Source organism: Podarcis melisellensis (assembly GCF_964234715.1).
Source record: "Podarcis melisellensis genome assembly, chromosome: 9".
NCBI lineage: Eukaryota > Metazoa > Chordata > Lepidosauria > Squamata > Lacertidae > Podarcis > Podarcis melisellensis.
In genome coordinates this window covers 59,344,270-59,359,171 of record NC_138541.1, presented here as the reverse complement: position 1 = coordinate 59,359,171, position 14,902 = coordinate 59,344,270, and the positions used below count along the sequence as shown (strand labels likewise).

The 14,902-nt window shown below is 40.3% G+C and overlaps 2 protein-coding genes across 10 annotated transcripts in view; one reads left to right on the top strand and one right to left on the bottom strand.

Moving 5' to 3' along the window:
- Positions 1 to 14,902, top strand: part of FRYL (FRY like transcription coactivator) — a 146,581-nt gene that overhangs the window by 108,141 nt on the left and 23,538 nt on the right. For all 9 annotated transcript variants that reach the window (XM_081924280.1, XM_081924279.1, XM_081924275.1 and 6 more), the window contains 10 exons: positions 380 to 570; positions 2,558 to 2,652; positions 4,123 to 4,730; positions 5,634 to 5,731; positions 6,617 to 6,787; positions 8,383 to 8,523; positions 10,841 to 11,038; positions 11,755 to 11,916; positions 12,592 to 12,666; positions 12,828 to 13,004. In XM_081924280.1, coding sequence (XP_081780406.1) covers positions 380 to 570; positions 2,558 to 2,652; positions 4,123 to 4,730; positions 5,634 to 5,731; positions 6,617 to 6,787; positions 8,383 to 8,523; positions 10,841 to 11,038; positions 11,755 to 11,916; positions 12,592 to 12,666; positions 12,828 to 13,004 — 1,916 coding nt within the window. The remainder of the gene's footprint in view (positions 1 to 379; positions 571 to 2,557; positions 2,653 to 4,122; positions 4,731 to 5,633; positions 5,732 to 6,616; positions 6,788 to 8,382; positions 8,524 to 10,840; positions 11,039 to 11,754; positions 11,917 to 12,591; positions 12,667 to 12,827; positions 13,005 to 14,902) is intronic.
- ZAR1 (zygote arrest 1) overlaps positions 13,247 to 14,902 on the bottom strand; it is a 36,291-nt gene continuing 34,635 nt past the window's right edge. Inside the window, exon 4 of the mRNA XM_081924589.1 lies at positions 13,247 to 14,752. Within this exon, the coding sequence (XP_081780715.1) occupies positions 14,615 to 14,752 (138 nt within the window). The 3' untranslated portion in view covers positions 13,247 to 14,614. The remainder of the gene's footprint in view (positions 14,753 to 14,902) is intronic.

Here is a 14,902-nt window from a genome sequence, read left to right as displayed (position 1 = left end):
TTTCCGGGTTTGCCGCAGACGTTCGCCAAAGCAGACACTAGACGAGGTGGACGTTCGCAGAGGTATTACTGTATATGTTTAATTTTCCCTGGTACTTGGGGGAATGAAGGCAGGAGGTGTATATTGGGTTTATTTAAGTATATATTTCTAGTAAGTCCAACCATCTCGTTGCTACTGAGGATGCGTAATCTGTGTTTCTTGCCATCTCCCTCCTGTGCAACTCTGCCCCCTCGCTTCAAGCTTTGAGAGTGAGGTATCGCTCACTGTTTGCAAATGCCTACACAGCCTGTGGCTGCGCGTAAAGCCTGATCGTGAACTCAGAATCCTTCCTGAACCTCGGTCCTCACCCCACATTCTTACTACTAACTTTATCTTACAGTTGGATTTCAGTTAGAGCACCATCTCAGCGAAGTTGCCCTGCAAACTGCACTTTCTTGCTCCTCTCGGCATTATGCTGGAAGATCCTTTCAGATTTTCAGAGCACTGAAGCAACCTCTTTCTGCAGCCACACTTTCTGACATTCTATCTAGGCTTGTAGAAACTGTTGGAGATGCAGGAGAAGAAGCTCAGGTATTTGCATTTATTGTTTCTTTTGGATCAGTTTTAAAGAGTACCTTTTTTCCTTGTTCACTCATTACTTCCCTGTTCAGGGAAGTTTTTAATATGTGACATTTTAGTGTATTTTTCATCTTTGTTGGAAGCCGCCCAGAGTGGCTGGGGAAACCCAGCCAGATGGGCGGGGTACAAATAAATTATTATTATTATTATTACTACTACTACTACTACTACTACTACTTGATGGCGTAAATATGCGATTTACCAGATGTTTGAAACAGGCCTAAGTTTCCTTCAGGCAGAAATACGACTCTGTAAGGTAAAGGCCCAGTTTGCGCATCACGGTAAACTGTGGTATAGGACGCTGCGCATAAGCAGAAATGAAACTTAGTGCTCACGCTCCTTTGCTCTCCTCTTCTCCTCCTAAACAGATTGAGGGGAGAACTTCAGCAGCTTTTAGTTCTCCAGAGCAAGAGAGTCTAAAGTGTGCTAAAGGAGGATAAAGAGATTGCACAGAAGATGAATGAATTCTTTGTTTCTGTCTTCACAGTGGAAGATAGAAGGCAGATCCCAGCAACTGAACTAACTTTTGCAGGAAGGAACTCTGAGGAACTGAGGCAGATAGTAGTGAAAAGATTTGACGTTCTAGAACAGGAGTCAGCAACCTTTTTCAGCTGTGGGCCGGTCCACTGTCCCTCAGACCATGTGGTGGCCTGGACTATATTTTGGAAAAAAATATGAACGAATTCCTATGCAGCCCAGTCGTCTTCTCAATCTGGCTTGCGGATTGTCTGGGAATCAGTGTGTTTTTACATGAGTAGAATGTGTCCTTTTATTTAAAATGCATCTCTGGGTTATTTGTGGGGCATAGGAATTTGTTCACATTTCCCCCCCAAAATATAGTCTGGCCCACTACATGGTCTGAGGGACAGTGGACCGGCCCACGGCTGAAAAAGGTTGCTGACCCCTGATCTAGAGTTAGGGGTGAGCAGTGAGATGGCCATGTTTACTGATGATACTACAGTAGTACCTTGGTTCTCAAACCTAATCTGCTGCGGAAGTCTGTTCTAAAACCAAAGCATTCCAAAACCAAGGTGCACTTTCCCATGGAAAGTAATGCAAAATGGGTTAATCCGTTCCAGACTTTTAAAAACACGCCCTAAAACAGCAATTTAACATGAATTTTACTATCTAATGAGACCATTGATGCATAAAATGAAAGCAATAAACAATGTACTGCAGTCACACAGTCAATCAATCAGTAGCTGAACTGGGTTCCACACAGTCACAAAAAACAAAACAAAAAAGTCGCAAAAACAAAAACACAAAATAAATATAAAAAACAGACAGACCTTAGCATAACACTCAAAACGGAAGTGTGGCATTCAAATCGGAAGCATAACACTCAAAACAGAGCATGTTCGGCTTCTGAAAAAAGTTCGCAAACCGGAACACTTACTTCCGGGTTTGCAGTGTTTGGGTTCCAAGTTGTTTGAGCACCAAGGTGTTTGAGAACCAAGGTACCACTGTATATTGTTCAGGTCCAAAGGTGGGAGTAGGGGCTACCAAACACCACCAGCTACCTAGAAGGAGAATGCTGAACCCTGAGACCTACAGGGACTCCTTTATCTCACTAAATCATGGTTTGGTATGTCATGTGACCCAATGTTCTGCACATCCTAAATGGATGAGAGAATGGCAGATGGATTCACATCTAACTTAAGAACATAAGAAGAACTTGCTGGATCAGGCCAATGGCCCATCTAGTCCAGCATCCTGTGGGAAACCAGATACCAGTGGGAAAGCTGCAAGCCAGATTTAAGCACAAGAGCACTCTCCCCTCTGGGTTCTCGGTATCAAAAAATAAAGTCAGAGAAGCTGTGCAATCTCAGTTTCTAGCAAAGGAAGAAATATACATTGTTGATAGAATATATCATATGCAAGGGGCTTTACTTTCTGTCATCTGTCTCTAGCACTAATTTTCTCTCCCTCCCCCTTACAGGGTTTTGTCATAGAACTACTTCTCACCTTGGAGTCAGCTGTTGATACACTAGCAGACACCATGAAGCATTATGATCTTCTCGCTGCGCTTTCCCAGTAAGAATTGCTGGTAGTTTACTTTCGTTTGTTTCCGAAATGTTTCTTGCAACATCTTGGCTATGAAATTGCTTCGTAATGGATAGGGAAGGGATGTATGGCCTCTAAAGCTGACTGTTGTAGTTGCAGAGAGAAGTTGGAAAAAAACCAAACGTATCTACTTGCAGACCCAAACATGAATGGAATTGTTGACCAAAACTGTTGGCTGGGTGACTGTTTAACACAGCTTGCCACACACAATTCCCTTTCCTTTCCACTGACTAAAGTATTCTGAAGTGTGCAAAAACTGACTGAAGATGGCATGATTGATACACATAAACCATAAGCTAGTAAATTCAGAACGTAGGATTTACAGTGAAATCTTATGCATATATATTCACAAGTAAGCCCCATTGTTTTTCAAAAGATGTAGGTACTTATGCATAGGTTTGACGCTTTTATCATTCAGAGTGCATCCAAACACATATATACAACAAAAACTGATTTCTCACCCCCTTGGTCTTTTCTGCAGTGGCCCCACATTTTTGGAACTCCTTTCCCCAAGAGTTTTGTAAAGCTTTTCTTCAGTTGTTTTTAGAGAGGCCCTGAAGACTTGTTTTCATTTTGTCAAGCCTTTTCTTAATCGGCTTGTGCTGCATATTGCATAATTTGGTTTGGATTATATACTGTAATCAGTTTAGTGTTTTTTTTAAAATATCCATTTGAATGCTTTAGTTGAGATTCCTGCATTGCAAGGGGTTGCGCCAGATGACCCTGAGGGTCTCTTCCATTTCTGCAATTCTATGATTCAATAAGGCACCTCATGAGGATTTTATCTGAAAAGATGGGATATGAATATTTTAAAGAAAAATTGAATTTTTGCCAAGCCACCTGAAAAACAGTTCTAGAAGGTCAAAGATGCTCCAGATGAGGATGTGATAGAATACACTGAGCTAGAATGGGGGGGGGTGTCATACATGATCCCCATAAACATTCATATGTTCCTTCTGTTTGTGCATGAGGATTTTGGAGCTAACTCTCTGAATAGAGAAGTGTCTAGATCAGTGTTTCCCAGCCTTGGGTCTCCAGCTGTTTTTGGACTACAACTCCCATCATCCTTAGCTAGTAAGACCAGTGGTCAGGGATGATGGGAACTGTAGTCCAAAAACAGCTGGAGACCAAAGGTTGGGAAACATTGGTCTAGATTACCACTGTTTCACGGTGATCTGAAGAAATCAGCATTTTTCTTTCCTGTGCTGAAGCTCTCGTTAGACCTGCTAGTGTTTAAAATGTTGGGAGTAAATTTTTGTTGATCTGTTCAAGACAAGAAACATGCAGTTTATTCTATTATCATCAAGCAAGCAAAAGAACCGGATTGTACAAGGTTGTTCATTCAGTATCTGAAATTAAAGGATGTTAACCTCCCTTTTTTTAGTGCTATGTGAGTGTGGAATGTGACTCTCAACGTGCCATATTCTCTTTTCATTTCAGCGCTTCATATTATGATCCACTATTGGGAAACAAATATGCAGCAAACAGGAAAAGCACTGGTCAGATAAACCTAAGCACAAGTCCCATTAGCAGTGGCAACTTTTTAGGCTATTATAGTAACATGAGAAGCAACTCTTTGAGACTGAGTTTAATAGTTGATCGGAAGAGCGATCGTCGCAGGAGCAACACACTGGATATAATGGATGGAAGGATAAATCATCCCAACAGCTTAGCCAGGACTAGAAGCCTTTCCTCCCTGAGAGAGGGAGGAATGCACGATGTGCAGCCCACTACTGATCCGATGAACCTGATGGCTACCATATTTTGGATTGCCGCGTCTTTGCTAGAATCAGATTATGAATACGAATACCTCCTGGCTCTCAGGCTGCTCAACAAACTTCTTGTTCACTTGCCTCTGGATAAATCTGAGAGTAGAGAAAAGATTGAGAAGATGCAGAGTAAATTAAAATGGAATAACTTTCCAGGCCTTCAGCAGCTGTTCCTGAAAGGTTTTACCTCCGTTTCTACGCAGGAAATGACTGTTCACTTGCTCAGCAAACTTATCACAGTCTCCAAACATACGTTGGTGGATCCCTCCCAGTTAGCAGGTATACTTTTAAAATGTAAATGTACGGAGCCACGCTGTACTGAACTGTGAAGCTAGTTAATTGTGAGTTATAATTGAGGAACTGTGTAAAACTGACTTGAAAAACGAATGGTGCACTAGAAGAGTTCATAACAGTGCAGAGGAAAAAGATACCAGAACTAGATTAAGACTATATTCCCTTGTCACTCCACTCACTGACCTCCATCTCCTTGACTCTGTTTTCTTCCCCAAGACTGCAATGTGTCCTTTCTTCTTCAGATCACAGTATCTCAGCCACAAGGGGCAGAATATCTCCTCTCACCTCCCAGAATACGCTCTTTCCCACCAACAGTTTCTTACCAAAAGGCAGCATTATCTCTCCTCCTCTCCACCGCTCCCCAGTTTCTTTCCTCTCTCTTTCTCCTCCTTCCATCCTGCTCCTCCTGAGGTGACCCATTTGAGCGCTGAGGTCGATTCCTGCAAGGGTCAGTCTGGGTACTACTTACTTCCCTTAGCAGCTCAGACAATCACCAGGACAACAACCACTGTCCACCTCTAGCTTTAAAGGCAGTATGCTTCTGAAGACTGGTTGCCAGACCCCGCAGGAGAAGAGAGTGCTGCTGCCCTCAGGTCCTGCTTGCCCACTTCCTATAAGCATCTGGGCAGCCACAGTAAGAACAGGATGCTGGACTAAATGGGCCACTGGCATGATCCAGCAGGCTCATCTTAGTTTTTGTAAAAGACAAATATTATACAGAGAGACATTGTAATAATGGCATGATATAGTAAGATTTCTCAGAGAATTAAGTTTCATACTTACTGGTTTTAGATAGCTTTTCCGGGTAAGAATTCTTGGAGAAAGTGGTCAGAAAACACCGGGAATGTTTTTGTACAGATAAATTATGCTTCATATTTTTCCGTGCAGGATTTCCTCTTAACATCTTGTGTTTATTGCCTCATCTAATCCAACATTTTGATAACCCAACTCAGTTCTGTAAAGAAACAGCCGACAGAATAGCCAAGGTACGTAGCAGACTGACACCGTTCAGAAAATTACTTTTGGCTTCCATAGTGAAGGCAGAGATGGAAATGTGATTAAACATCTGCTTTTACTAATGAGCTATTTGTTCTCCAGTATGTTGGCAAGGCAGGGAGGGGTGAGGCAGTAATAGTCTGCCTGAATGAATGATAGAACACTTGGGAAACCACATTAAATGAGGTGCCAAAGTGTAATTAAATTTCTTCCCAAAGGGCATATTTATTCTTAAAATAGTCAAAGGGGGGGGGAAGTGTTTCTTTAATGTTTGTGAGTCAAATTTTATGCAAATATCACAAAACCAAGAACTATTCCGAAGTTTATCTAGGGAAGCTGAGTTTCTTCAAACTGACTATTTTAGTTTAATCTTAAAATTTTAGAGACGCATAATAGTGATAATATGTTATGCAACAATTCAGCAATGGTAGTTCAGGCTACTTTGTATAATAAAAGTAGGCCTGATTGTTATGTTAATGTGGCCATGTGGTGGAGCACTTTTTTATTGAGGGTGTGGTGGGCTGGGTGGGATAGAAATCAGATATTGGAAATAATGTGCAAGACAAACATTGTAGAGGATGCACTAGATAAATAACTGAATGATTTGATAGTTGATGCTACAGTGCAAACCCTTGTTTGATGACCGATATATTTCTGGTACAATCCACTTCATTGGATATAAACCTAGAAGTAGCCTTTATGATTTGGTTTTCCAACAGTATTGCTGCATATCAGCAGCCTTACAGATTTTCATAGTAACGTCCTCAGTTTTATTGACCATAAGCTTCTTATAAGGCCTCACCTTTTTAAAATTCAAAAACTATACTTAAAAGGTGTTCACTTAACATAATATTTTGCATTTTTGTCTTTCATAGGTTTGTGCAGAGGAGAAGTCCCCAACGCTTGCTAATTTGGCTCATATGATGAGTTTATACAGTACACACAGTTATTCCAGAGACTGTTCTAACTGGATTAATGTCGTGTGCAGATACTTGCATGACTCCTTCTCAGAAACTACTTTTAATCTTATAACATACCTTGCAGAGGTAATGAAATAATATATCATTTTACATGATTTAAAGTGTCTCTCTCAATTGTGCTATACCAGGGGTGGCCAACTCCCAAGAGTCTGCGATCTAGAGTTAAAAACTGGCAGTAATCTACCCCCCTTTTTGAGTTCAGGTCAAAGCTGTTGAGCTTTTTTTAGGAAGGAGAAAGGCCCATTTTTGGGGGGTTTGGGTCAAATTTATTGAGTTTTTTCATGGAGGAGGTAAAATGTTGAGCTTTTTTGAGGGGAGCCATAGTTCAGCTTCTTTGGGGGGAGCCAGTGATCTACCGGAGATGTCCAGTGATCTACTTGTTGGACATGCCTGTACTAAAAAGGTAAAGGGACCCCTGACCATTAGGTCCAGTTGTTGCCGACTTTGGGGTTGCAGCGCTCATATCGCTTTATTGGCCGAGGGAGCCGACGTACAGCTTCCGGGTCATGTGGCCAGCATGACTAAGCCGCTTCTGGCGGACCAGTGCAGCGCACGGAAACGCCGTTTACCTTCCCGCTGGAGCAGTACCTATTTATCTACTTGCATTTGACGTGCTTTCAAACTGCTGGGTTGGCAGAAGCAGGGACCGAGCAATGGGAGCTCACCCCGTTGCAGGGATTCGAACCGCTGACCTTCTGATCAGCAAGTCCTAGGCTCTGTGGTTTAACCCACAGCACCACCCACATCCCTGTGCTATACTATTTCCCACTTAAATAAAGCTGAGCATTTAGTCCTTTCATAGATAAATGTCAAATAGGTTTGGAGTAAGGGATTTTCTTCTTGTGTAAGAGATTGATCTACTCCAATGTGGTTCATGTTATTGACTTGGCAATGCAGTGAAACAGCTTATCTCCCTCCTGGTTTCATGATTTGGAAAGAGACAGGGACCCTGCTATCCACAGAAAGTCCAGAATGACTGTTCCTTCATCTTCTTTCCCCCTCCCCTTACCTGGAACCCTGTGTCCCTTTATTTATTTTATATTTGTAACATTTATATGCCACCTTTTCCTCCAATGAGCTCAAGATAGAGCTCCTCACAATAACCTTGTGAGGTAGTTTAGGCTGAGAGAGAGTCACTAGCCCAAGGTTACCCAGTGAGCTTCATGGCTGATTGGGAATTTGAACCCTCATCTCCCTGGTCACAGTCCAATACTCTTAGCTAGTTGTAACTGTGGATGGGTTGGTGTTGCTGTGCTCTCCACCTGACCATCATCTGGCTGAGTCTGCAGCCAGCATACTGAGATGGAGAGTAGAAGAGATACAGTGGCAGCAAATTTAGGGTGATACAAATGCTAGTCCACTGCTCCTGCCACTGGATTTGCATGGGTCTCCCCTACAGAAACACGTATGCTTCAGATCTCAAGCAGAAAGGTTTCCTGGTGGGTAAATTCTGTGGGTTTCCCTTTTAAGGTGGTAGGTTGGAACTGCTTAAAAAAAATATTGGATTTGGAAAATACAGTTTAGTTCAATAGCTTTCTGTTTCCAGTATCAGAATTCTTTTACATTGAAAAAAGTCACATAATCAAAACTACAAATTTAAAGCAAATTTCTGCTATTTTGAAGACAACAGATTAAATCAATTTTTATACGTTTGTTTTTAGCTGCTAGAGAAAGGTCTATCCAGCATGCAGCAATCTTTACTGCAAATCATTTACAGCCTTTTGAGTCACATTGACCTGTCTGCAGCACCAGTGAAGCAGTTCAATTTGGAAATTATAAAAATCATTGGGAAATATGTTCAGGTGAGTATTTTGAAGTACCTAATTTGAAAATGTGTATACTATATATTTTCACTGATATTTTGCGCTTACTCAGACCAAAGATGCTAGACAGAATTTCCTAGTGAACAGTGGGGCCCCAGTTCTATTTTAGCAATGCATGTATTTTATGCATTTTATTTATTCTCATAAAGCATCTCTGTAGCAATAATGCATGTATATTCTAAATTATCTGATAATATTTGGGACACTACAGATAACATGTGCACAGATATAATATGTACAGATTTGAATTTTAATCTGTACAATTTTCAGCTGTGAGAGATGTGCAAATTGGCTTCCCAAACACAACTCTGGAAAAGGAATACTGTATGCATGAAACCACATTCTGCATAATATTTTTTCATGCTCACTAGGTCATTGAAGAGACACTGAAGTTAAAAGCATGCTTGAATTATTTCCTGTGTTGCCATTTCTCATATATATATATATAGCTACTGAAGTTGTGATGAAATCCGAATGCACTGCTTTATTAGATAGCACGCATATCAACTTGTGCCCCAGTAACTTGTTCATTGTTTTACATTTAGAAGCATAGCTTTCAAGATTTCATTGAAAATATAATCCCTGGGAGATATTTAGGCTTTTTGCAGAAGGGTTGTTGTTGTTGTTGTTAAGAATGCCTGGAGCATACAATTACTTCGGAATACATTTTACCAATTTTATCCTTTACCTTTGAACTACAGCACAACAAATGCGTTAATCCCAATTAACCAGGAAAAATGGTTAGTGTCTATCTCTGTGCATTTTTGGCCATTGATAGATAAGCACTTAAGTTATTGTATTCTTGTCAGGAAACATTAAGCAAAGTAGATGATCAATGTAGTTGGAGATCTTATAGCCTGCCATCTGCTCCTTTCACCTCTAACCTTTCTTATGGAAGATTAAGGACCTTTTGCTTCATTGGCTATATTTTTAATCAATACTTCAGCTAGATAAAAGGCTGGTAATCTGCATATTGTTGATATTAAAGTCTAAGTTGATTAGGTGGAGTAAAAAAATGTGGGTACCAGCTGTTCTTGGTAAGAAGAAAAATATAAATATATATTATATGGCAGTGATTTATAGAATACTGAATAATGTTTTGATATATGAATATCAATCTACTCAGTTCTGAATTTACAGCTCTGAAGGAGAGTGCCCTACTTCAGTCAATTATATCTGAGCTTAATAAGACAAACTATGAATGAATCTTTTGTCCATTTGTACAGCCTGTTCACTGCCCAATTTGTGTAAGCTGCAATTAAACCAGAAGGGTCATTGTTTTAGTATCTTGGCTTGTGTCAAAGTTAGTAACAGTATTTCTCTGTTTCTTCTGAACTGGAAAACTATGGTTAATTAGACACTTCCTGGTTTAATCATGGCTTTATCAAAGGGGTTCTACCTATTAGCAGAAGGCTTGTTGATATCAGTTTATTAAGCCCATACATGATAATCAGAATCTGCACAGTATGTGATGGGCATTTGTGTGTGTGTGTGCTTGTTGGTTGTGATAAGGCATGCTGTGATAAAAGGTTCTAGTTTTTAAATACCTTTTGTCAACCTCAAGTTGAAGTCTTTACAATTGTAGGATTCAAAAATATTGCAATAAAATTAAAAGCAAGCCCCGTTGTTTTTCTTTTCTTTTCTCTTTCTCTCACTACATGATTTCTGCTTTTTCCTTTCCTTTTACTGACCTCTCAATCAGATGAATCCACTGTTTAGAGGCTTGTCACAATGAAATTAAGGAGAATGCACTTAGCCTAGAGTCTTCCTGTTGTGTTCTCTTGTCTTGATTGCTCCTAGAAAATTTGAAGTCTGACCCCATGTGAACTAGTATATTCATTTCTAAATCACACCAAGACAACTCAAGCAGCCATTCTAGCAAAATAAAAGCCACTTATTCCATCTGTCATGTTGTGAGCATACTGTTACATTAACAAATCGGATGATTTAAAAATGACTATAGAAGTTTCTTAGATTCTAACATAGCATACGAAGTGCTAGACATTATAGCATACACAGTGGATATTCTCCAACATTTCCAGTAGTAGATGGCAAACTACCGTATCTTAAGGTTCCCAGTCATATACTTAATATGAGGTAAGGTCTACTGACCTGTTTCATAAATTGAATATTTTAACTTAATTTCTCTAGAAGTATATTAATATATTTTTCCTCAATCTTTTAATGACTAATGCAGATCATGTTCACATTTAAAGGTGAGGTTAGTCAATTTCTTATAATTCTGTTTTTACTGACATTAACTGCAGTATGTATGCTCTTTTTCTTCCCCTGTTAGAGTCCATACTGGAAGGAAGCCCTTAATATTTTGAAACTGGTGGTATCTCGATCGGCAAGTCTTGTGGTACCTAATGATATTCCAAAGTCTTACGGTGGTGACATAAGCTCTCCTGAAATCTCATTTACAAAAATATTTAACAATGTCTCCAAAGAACTACCAGGGAAAACGTTAGATTTTCATTTTGACATTTCAGAGGTAAGGGCATATTGAATATAACATCTCTGTGCTTAGAATTTTGTCTTGGGCTGTATTTTGTAAAAACTAAACAAATACTGGGAACTGGTTCACAGTAATGCTTAGGCAAGCCATTACTTAATGCTTATTTTTGGAGTGAGTTTTCTCTTATCCGCACTGCAGTCATCTCCCAGCTTGCTCCATTGCCCACCATTCCTCAGTAAACCATGGTGCAGTGCAGACCCCCCTGCAACGTCACAGAGGAACCTCAGAAGTGATAATGCCAACAGTCCCCATCTCCCCACAAGATGCCTCTTGCCTTGCCTTGCAATACACAATGAAAGTGAGAATTGTAAGGCAGATGTGCTCAGCTGAAGAATTTGTTGTTGTTTAGTCATGTCTGACTCTTCGTGACCCCATGGACCAGAGCACGCCAGGCACTCCTGTCTTCCACTGCCTCCCGCACGTTGGTCAAACTCATGCTGGTAGCTTCAAGAACACTGTCCAACCATCTCGTCCTCTGTTATCCCCTTCTCCTTGTGTCCTCCATCTTTCCCAACATCAGGGTCTTTTCTAGGGAGTTTTCTCATGAGGTGGCCAAAGTATTGGAGTCTCAGCTTCAGGATCTTTCCTTCCAATGAGCACTCAGGGCTGATTTCCTTAAGAATGGAGAGGTTTGAGGTTCTTGCAGTCCATGGATGTTCTTGCACACATTTATATATTTCTTCACTTTATAGACACCAATTATTGGGAACAAGTATGGCGATCAGCACAGTGCAGCTGGCAGAAATGGAAAGCCTAAAGTCATTGCTGTTACAAGGAGCACTTCTTCAACTTCCTCAGGATCAAATTCTAATGGCTTGGTACCTGTCAGCTGGAAGAGGCCACAGTTGTCCCAGGTGAGTTACCTGGAAGTAACATCACATTCCCTAGGTCTTCACAATATTGCGGGGGGAGGGGTGTTATAGCATTTTCTCTAGCAATGGTAATATGCACTATTAACAACAAATATGACTTCAACATTTGGGAATATCAGCTAATTTAATATGATAGCACAGGTGCCCCCCCACACCAACAATCACCTTGTGCATGACATTGTAGACATGTGGCACTGGGAAATAAATAAATAGATTCAAACCAGGAAATGGCGGGAGAGAGCAGGAGAGTCCTCATGGCTTGCAAGGAGACCCTCCCTGGAGCCCAAAGAGGACTGCAGCGAGGGCAGAGGAAGCCCTAAAGAGTTCAGAGGCACAGCGGGGCTTTGTTTAGGCTGCTCAGCGTCCCTGCCTAGCAGTTGACACACACAAAAGCACAGCAGTAGCAGCTTTTCTGTGCGGCCTCCAGTCTCCAGCCCAGCCCCAGAACTTTAAGTCTAGCCAAAGAGAGAGTTGTAGGGAGAGAGGAGAGAAAGGAAAAAACAGGCATTTAGAGGCTTTTTAGAATGTGCTCACACAAAATTCACTTATGCACGTGGGGGTCCAGAACGTAACCCCCGCATAAGTGTGGTGGGGGCACACCTGCATAATCAAAACCCTTTTGTCTCTGATAAGTGACATAGTTTCCATTTTTTCCAGCGGAGAACCAGGGAGAAGCTAATGAATGTACTTTCTCTGTGTGGTCCAGAATCGGGTCTTCCCAAAAACCCATCTGTAAGTAATTGTAGATTCCAGAAGCTGAGGTTTGACATATTATGGTGGCTAATGTGATTTCAAGTTGCCTTGACTCACTCCTAATTTTTCAGGGGTGCATCATTAAGAAAGAAAGCTCCTTCTCTGTATTCTGTTACATTATATTATGGATGTCCTTCTAGGTTGTCTTTTCTTCTAATGAAGACTTGGAAGTTGGGGACCAACAAACTAGTCTTATTTCAGCAACAGAAGAAGTAATTCAGGAAGAGGAAGTGGCTGTAGAAGATAATACCAGTGAACAGCAGTTTGGAGTTTTTAAAGACTTTGACTTTCTAGATGTTGAACTGGAAGATGCAGAGGTAAGTCCATACAGCAGTAGTTCCACTTTGAGACTTTTCCACAAGGCTATCCTTCAAGCAAAGAAAGGTTTGGGGACCTTATTCATTCCATTTTGATGTACTGTATTTAATCAAAGCCTTTGATAAATCTAGCAAATGCCATAGTTTAGCAAAATTGATATATCTTTCTTGGAAGAGCAGGTTGTCCAAGATTCCATGCTCTTTGACATAGCAAGAAAAGTTATTTTCTAAAACTACAGTGTAACTACACAGAGCATGAAGTATAGCCTTTAGTACCATCAACGCCTGAGCGAAAGTTATCCCATTGAACATTTTAAATGAAATGCTATTCTCATGGTATGCTGTAATACTATCTTGGCAAAAGGTTTATGTTGGAATTGCTTTGACCTTTAGCCATTCACACTGTATCTGGTTTCATGGTGCATTTGTCATCTTTATCTGCATTTTTTTCTGTTTTGAAGTAGTAAAACTTAACTGTTCCAGTATGCAAGATAACATTGCAGTGCATGGAAATCATATTTAGAGACCAATGCAATGCTATACTGTAAGCCACATTTTTCTAAAGGTTTCAAAAGTACAGGCAGAAAAAAGAGATAGCAGAATATCTTTTTTATAATTGGACTTGCTATACATAATATTTCTGGCATGGGCTAGTTTCAAATAATAATGCACATTATGGAAGATTAAGGGCAGAGTTGTGTATATTCAGCAATTAGAATAACCAATAGTTCCTTTTTCAAGGAAGGCAGAATCATGTCTCTATATTTTTAAAAAAGCAAAAGTGTATATATTTCTTTATTTGTATAATTTTGCTTCTAATAGAGATGAGGTTGCTATTATCTGGTGTTCATTAGCTATTTCTGCATTTTACAGTGTGATCATGGAATACATACAGCCCTGGTAAAGGGCTGATCCCCACACAGAAGGTTTAAATTACAGGTATAGCCTGTAAGCAATTTTTATTCTAAAATTGTAACGTAAGGATGCTGCAGGACCCAGAGCTTTGCTTCAAGTAGATGTGTATGAACCCTCTTCAATTACATTTTTAGCCAAAGAAGTTATGGAGTTCCTTCACAATTCAGAACTTCATAAACACTCCAGTTTTTATTTAGAACTCTCATGAAAATAGGTTTACCTGCTTGCAGGTAGTTCCACATCTGTGAAGATGTTGCAGGCATAAAGCCATAGTGATACTGAAGCCAGTGAAGGAGCTCTCACTCATGCATTCATCAAAATTCTAGTGAATTTGAAGGGCCCCAAGAGCAGAGAGAACATGGGAAATCGCCTTCCCATAAGTGTCCCAAAGCCTTAATACGAGATGAAATTCTCACTAGCATTATTAATATTGACTCTTAAAGGAAAATTTCGCTTATTTTTCTCACTTTTAAACAAGCCACATGCAAGTGGAAGGTGTTGCAGATATACACACACACACACACACACACACATAAGGAGTAGGAGAGGGAGAAAGAAAAAATGGATATATTTATTTTTACACGCATTTGCAATGGAAGATATTTGCATTATCTTTTATATAAGTACCTCCAAGTTCAGTTGGCTTAGACCAGTCGTACCAGTTGAGTGTAAGAGAACTTATTTCATTAATAGAGCTAGGGGTTCTCAAACTGTGGGAAGGGTACAACTTGTGCATCAGAAACATTGAGGAGCAAACATGGAGGCTTTCCAGCTGCACCATCCGTGATTGAGCAGTTGACCTGTTTTGTTTGTAGGGGACATTCCAGCCTTTCCTGTTAACAGTGAATTTAACAATAGGTTGACTGGTCTCATTTCTAGGACCTCCAAACATCAGGAGCATCACAGTAATGGAAAGGGTGGGGGCTCAGACTCCTTAATACATAAATATTTATAATAATAATGCTACAGGACAGGACAATGTA